General features: G+C 48.9%; 1 protein-coding gene across 1 annotated transcript; it reads right to left on the reverse strand.

Moving 5' to 3' along the window:
* Positions 1-231: 231 nt before the first annotated feature.
* Positions 232-3246, reverse strand: LOC129047765 (uncharacterized). Its single transcript, XM_063714105.1, has 3 exons — positions 3098-3246; positions 1785-2347; positions 232-891 (listed from the first exon to the last, which is right to left on the reverse strand). Exons 1-3 carry the CDS (start codon positions 3244-3246, stop codon positions 803-805), a joined length of 801 nt encoding a protein of 266 aa, XP_063570175.1. The 3' UTR covers positions 232-802.
* Between the last annotated feature and the right edge of the window lie 3670 nt (positions 3247-6916).

Genomic DNA, 6916 nt, shown 5'->3' on the forward strand with positions numbered 1-6916 from the left:
ACCTCTAATCCCAACTACTCAGGAGGCTGAGGCAGGAGAATCGCTTGAACTCAGCAGGCAGAGGTTGCAGTGAGCTGAGATCAAGCCACTGCACTCCAGCCTGGGTGACAGAGCAAGACTCCATCTCAAAAAGGAAAACAAAAACAAAAGCAAAAAAGAAAAGATTATAATCCAAACCATCCACGAAGAGCCCCCAATTGCTTCACCAAAGTAAGGTCCATGCCTCTCTTTGTGGTAAGTAAAAGTGCCTGTTTACTCTCTCTCTGGCAGTGGGATCTGTCGTAGGAGCAGACTGAGTTGGATGTGGGGAGAGAGATGAACTTGTAAAGCCCCTCAGTCTGGAATTCCATGCTTCATCTTGGAAGCTGTGGGCTTTGCTTCCTGCGTGGTCTCAGGCTCATCCTCCCATCTCAGTTTCCCCATCTGGAAAAATGGGAGAACAATATGTACCTTCTTGGGGTGCCTCAAGAATTATTAGTCATGGGGGAAGGATTTGGAGAAGGCAGACGAAAAGCCTTCTCCAGTGTTCTGCAGTCTCCAGAACTGACTGCAGCAGTGTGGGCAGATAAGACAAGCTGGTGAGAAGGAGACAAAAACACGTGTGTTGTGAATTAGCTCTGTCTTTGCTCTTTCTCCTTCCTTGGGGTCAGAGATTTGCTTGTGCTTCAGACTGGCAGAGGTCATTTTTCCAGGAAAGCATCTTCTTTCATCTGGCTAGTAAGTTTTCTCATCTGTAAAATGGAGCTCTGTGGTCCATTCCTCATGGGGCAGTTTGAGAATAGTGCTTGGCACATATAAGTGTTCAATAAATGTTTGAGACTTGAAAAGAAAAAAAGGTCTTAAGCATCGGAGGCCTTTCAGATGCATAGAATTCATCAAATTCTCCAGAGGCTGCAAGGAAAGAACCAAGAATGTAGGATTCAGAGCTAGACTGGTGTGGGTTCCAATCCTGTGCTCATTATTTACTTGTGAGGCTTCAGGCAACTTGCTCAAAGAGCTGTGATTTTCTCATCTGACACATGGAGATTTGACCCTCTGTCTTATCAGATTCCCCTTCTACTTGAGAAGGTAAAGTATGATCACAAATATAAAGTGACCAGCACGTGGTGAGGGCCTCAGCACCGAGTAGGTGATAATTTCTTTTGTTTTGGCTTCTGCTGCTTGTATTCCCACACCATGCTGGAGACAGATGACCTGCCCAGCCAGGCCAGGGGGGACACAGGCTCTCATCCACATGACACAAAGTACAAAGCCTTGGCTTTGCCTTCTCTCTGGATGGTCAGGCAGCTGTTTGGAGAGACAATCAAAGGTTTGCAGCTGCAGCTTTGGGCCACAAACAGACGGCATAATGCAGCCCTGTGGGGGCAAGTGCCTTTGGGAACAGGGAAGTCATGCTTTGGGGGACCTTCTTCTAATGTCTAAAGGCCATTTCCGACTTTTGAAAAACAACCCATTCTGCTCTCTAACTGCAAAGAAATTGGATACCATAGTCCCAAATACAATCTTATTGACCCCTTCTCTTTTATAGATTATTTTTTTAGGGACACAAACAATGGAAATTCACCAGCATCACTAAGAAGTGATGAGCGTTCCATAGTCTTTAGGGTGAGGTGCAGCCAAGACCCCCAAAAGTCAAGCCCTGTGTTTCGGCTACACGAAAAACTGGCAATCCTTGTGGAGCCAGAAAGGTGGCTGAATTTAGGGAGAAGCCAAGGAGTAAACCATTCACTCATTCATTCATTTAGTAATTCCTTCACTCGTGCATTCATTGAACTAATACTCACTGAGCACTTGCTGGATCCTCAGCTTTATATTGCTGCTGGAGATGTAAAGGCCCAGCGCTGGAGATTTAAGGGCCCAGCCCTGGAGATGTAAAGGCCCAGCCCTGGAGATGTAAAGGCCCAGCGCTGGAGATGAGAGGGCCCAGCGCTGGAGATGAGAGGGCCCAGCGCTGGAGATGAGAGGGCCCAGCGGGGGAGATGAGAGGGCCCAGCGCTGGAGATGAGAGGGCCCAGCGCGGGAGATGAGAGGGCCCAGCGGGGGAGATGAGAGGGCCCAGCGCGGGAGATGAGAGGGCCCAGCGCGGGAGATGAGAGGGCCCAGCGCGGGAGATGAGAGGGCCCAGCGCGGGAGATGAGAGGGCCCAGCGCGGGAGATGAGAGGGCCCAGCGCGGGAGATGAGAGGGCCCAGCGCGGGAGATGAGAGGGCCCAGCGCGGGAGATGAGAGGGCCCAGCCCTGGAGATGAGAGGGCCCAGCCCTGGAGATGAGAGGGCCCAGCGCTGGAGATGAGAGGGCCCAGCGCTGGAGATGTGAGGGCCCAGTGCATAAAGGTCATAATACACTGTCTGAAAGGAGATAATGATGTAGTAAGAACCAAACCGGAAGGGGATAATGGTAGGGGCGTGTGATCAATGCATTAATCAAGGTATGTGCTGGGCTGGCAGGTACTGGCTGATTCTAGGCAGAGGAGGCAGAGAACTTAGAACTGGCTCAGAAGGACGAGTCGGGGTTCATCAGGAAGTCTGGTGCTCCCTGCGGAGATAGCAGCAGACACAAGGGCTTGCCAAGATGCAGTATCTTCCGGAAGCCATTCTAAGACTGTAGGCAGAGGAGCCCTGTGACCAGGTTAGAGAGGGCAGCAAGTCTACCGCCCAGAGAAACCACTGGAAGTAGAGAAAACGAGAGGCAGGAAGCTCAGCTGGCTGAGGTAAGGAAATCAGAAGATAAGCCCCACATCTGAGGCCCTCACCGGAGCAATAACTATAGTAGTTTATGTTTAACTTGATCAGTGCTGCCAAGAGCTTAACTTAGATGAATTGACTGAACCTTCACAGCAATTCTTTAAGGCCAGAAACTACCTGCTCCGGGTCACAGAGCTGGCACATGAAGGATCTGTGTCTTAAGTATTGTCTATGTGAACTTTATGTTCAAAACCTTGCTCTAAGTGTCTAAACCACTAGTGCACCAGAGTAGATGGGAAGGCTGGGGACAGGCAGAGAGTCGCCTCTATCCCCACAGTCCCTGTGGTTGCCAACTTCTGGGTCTACCCTGGCTTGGAAGTCAGACACCTGGCTATGTCTTCCAGGCTTTGTCACCTCTGCAAAGTGTCTTTTGTTCCCATCACAGTTTTATCTTCTTTCAAATGCTCCCCATCAGGCCCCCCAGTGCCATGCTGTTCCCCGCTGTGCTTCTTGTGCTGTAAGTCCATCCTTACATCCCCCTGATGCTTGCGTGGATGCCCCATGTCAGCCTAAGAAATCCTGCACCTTCTCCCCTGCCTTTTAACTAGCCTCTCCCAATGTCTCTCCAGCTGTGGAATGCCCCATAAGTCAAAAAACACCTCTGGCTGGGCGCAATGGCTCACGCTTGTAATCCCAGCACTTTGGGAGGCCGAGGCGGGACGATCACGAGGTCAGGAGTTCAAGACCAGCCAGGCCAACATAGTGAAACCCCATCTCTACTAAAAATACAAAAATTAGCCAGGCATGGTATTGCACGCCTATAGTCCCAGCTACTCGGGAGGCTGAGGCAGGAGAATCGCTTTAACCCAAGAGGCAGAGGTTGTGGTGAGCCAAGATCGTGCCACTGTACTCCATCCAGCCTGGGTGACAGAGCGAGACTCTGTCTCTAAAAATAAACAAACAAAAAACAAAAACACTTCCTGTGTTTCTTGTTTGCTAAGTGAGTCCTGCTCCACTCAAATTGCAAAAAGGAGTAACCGAAACTGAATGCTGCATTAGGATTAATAACAAGAGTCAGCCCCAGCTTTGGGCCTGCCCTCAGTAGGGTGCATGCTTTAGAGAAGAATGGGAGGAGCATGGTGAAGAGGAGTCCTGGACACATTACAGGGGCTTTGCAGAGGGAAACGCTCCAGAGACAGCTTCTGTCCCAAGGCTGACAGAGCACCAGGCCCAATACCTGCAGTTGAGCATCATAATGGCACAGAGCAACATGACCCAGGTGTGAAGGTGTGGGCTTGCCAGATGCTGTGACACAAGGTCACATTTTTAACAATCATACAGAACTTACTCTGTACCAGGCACTGTACTCAGTGCTTTGCAAACACCAACTCCTTCAAAATGATAACTCTAGCTGGATGTGGTGCCTCACACCTGTAATCCCAGCACTTTGAGAGGCCGAGGTTGGGAGGAGGCAGGTCACGAGGTCAGGAGTTCGAGACCAGTCTTGGCAACATGGTGAAATCCCATCTCTACTAAAAATACAAAAATTAGCCAGGTATGGTGGTGGGAACCTGTAATCCAAGCTACTTGGGAGGCTGAGGCAGGAGAATCGCTTGAAACCGGGAGGTGGAGGTTGCTGTGAGCTGAGATTGCGCCACTGCACTCCATCCTGGGCGACAGTGTGAGACTCCATCTCAAAAAAAAAAAAAAAAATGATAACTCTATGAAGGTGATACTGTTACTATCCCCATTTCACAGGTAGGGAAACTGAGGCACAGGGAAGTTAAAGAACTTGCCCCATGTCACACAGGCAGAAACAGGCAGAACGAAGAGTTAAACCTCAGCCCTCCAGCTGTACTCTGTGCTCTTCACCAGTCACTCCAGGCTGCTTGTGGCTGCCTCTCCTGTATTGAATGCTCTCTTTGCAGGGTGCCAAGGGCTCCCTGGCTGGGGCCAACCCCATTTAGAATATCTGGGAACCCCAAGCCCACTGTGGTCACTGGTTCTTTCACTTGATTGATATAGTAGAGAGTTCCAACTGCACTATCTGACCCAAATCTCTCTGCTTCTCTCAAACTTTGGAACCTCGGACAAGTTAACTTTGTCTCCTGAGGCCTGTTTCTCCATCTCTAACCCAAGGATATCTCTGCTGCTCACTCAGGGTTATAGTGAGAATTAAAGGAGGTTATGGGCATTTTTATTTTATTTTATTTTTTTTGAGATAGGGTCTTTCTCTGTTGTCCAGGCTGGAGTGCAGTAGCATGATCTTGGCTCACTACAGCCCCTGCCTCCTGGGTTCAAGCAATTCTTATACTTCAGCCTCCCAAGTAGCTGGGACTACAGGTGCATGCCACCACACCCGGCTAATTTTTGTATTTTTATTGGAGACAGGGTTTCACCATGTTGGCCAGGCTGGTCTCGAACTCCTGACCTCAGGTGATCCACCCACCTCAGCCTCCCAAAGTGCTGGGATTACAGGTGTGAGCCACCGCACCCGGCCTGCTATTCTGACTTTTAAAGTAGTAATAGCTCCTGTTGATTGGGTACCGATTGTGTGCAGTCCCTATCCTAGCACTTCATAGACACCAAGAACCCTGTGACAACACCCTGTAAAGTCTTTCTACTTACCCCTGGGCTTCACTGCCAATGAGCTCATTACATTTAGTGGCTCAGATGTCATTAGAGATCCAGCTCTAAGGGGAATCTAAGGATTCTAAGGGGGAATGGCCTATGAATGACGTTCTCACTCATAGCATGGGTGAGAGATGTGAGATGAGAGATGTGAGAATCCCTGAGACATGTTTTTGTGCCCCTCACTGGATCCTAGTTAATGCTTCTCAGGCAAGGTAATTGAAAACATTTGTTTTTATCTGCCTGGATTTTTCTCTTTTCCTTTATCTTTCATTTTCCTCCATTCAAGTATGCAGAAGGTCTGTGCTTCCTTAGCTCAGAAGTTTATAGTAGGAGGCTTGCGATTGGAGGTTTGTGGCCTAAGCTAAGTGCTGATAGACCGAAGTCCTGCAGGGTTCAGGTAGGTAAAATGTCAGCAAAACAGAGGAAACAGGCTGGGTACAAATGTAATAAATAATGGTGGAGAAGTTGGGGCAAACTGATGTGTACATACTCTATCCGAAGGGACCAGCGATACCAGATCTTATAACTTTCCAAAGATATCTGTGTGGAATGTCCTGATCTAAAATTTTGACAATTAATTCAGCTTGATTTTTTTAAGCTAGAGGCAGGCGAACACACTGCTGGAAAAAAAGTTTACCCTGACAGTTGCAGGCAGTCCTCTGGTATAGCCAAGGAATATAGGGTTTGAGAGAAGAAGCATCCCCCAAATGAAAGAGAGATTCACTTAGGATATGGGGAGAGAAGGATGTCTCTAGGGACTCTTTTTCTTTTATTTTTATTTATTTATTTTTTGAGACAGAGTCTCCCTCTGTCACCCAGGCTGGAGTGCAGTGGTGCAATCTTGTGATTACTGCAACCTCCGCCTCCTGGGTTCAAGTGATTCTCCTTCCTCAGTCTCCCAAGTAGCTGGGATTACAGGCGTACGCCACCATGCCTGACGTATTTTTGTATTTTTAATAGAAATGGGATTTCACCATGTTAGCCACGCTGGTCTCGAACTCCCAACCACAGGTGATCCGCCCACCTTGCCCTCCCAGAGGAGTGGGATAACAGGTGTGAGCCACCACTCCTGGCCTCTAGGGACTCTTTGAGCAAAGGGACCTGCATCCTGATGGAAAGACCTGCACCCTGGGATACGGTAAGACCCTAGGGGGAAAAGCTACTTGGTTCACATAGGAGGCTGGCAACACATGTGGGGCTCCCCTATCCAGAGAAGCTTGTGTCACATATCAGGGTGTCAGGCCCAAAGGGGTCATGTGGACTGGACAGTGGCAGGGGTGGGGGTGGTTAGAGGAGAAATTGCTTTGGACAAACCACTTATAACCATAGAGAGCCTTCCTGAACACCTTAATACTAGGTGACACCCTGGAGTCACTGATGCAACCTTGGGAGAAGGAGAGATCCAAAGTAGGATTGAATTTCTTCCATTTTGGTAGGAAAGAGCTCAGGATCAGAATTAAGTTGATTTGTGTAAAATTACTATGCTTGTTCCCTCGCATCTGAGTTTGTGGACTGAGATTCATACTCATGCTTCTGTTTCAGGGAGTGCCATGGCACATCCGTCTTCTTCCCCTGAGGGTGTGACTTTGCATGTCTCAA

This window comes from Pongo abelii, chromosome 13, assembly GCF_028885655.2.
Source record: "Pongo abelii isolate AG06213 chromosome 13, NHGRI_mPonAbe1-v2.0_pri, whole genome shotgun sequence".
Lineage (NCBI taxonomy): Eukaryota > Metazoa > Chordata > Mammalia > Primates > Hominidae > Pongo > Pongo abelii.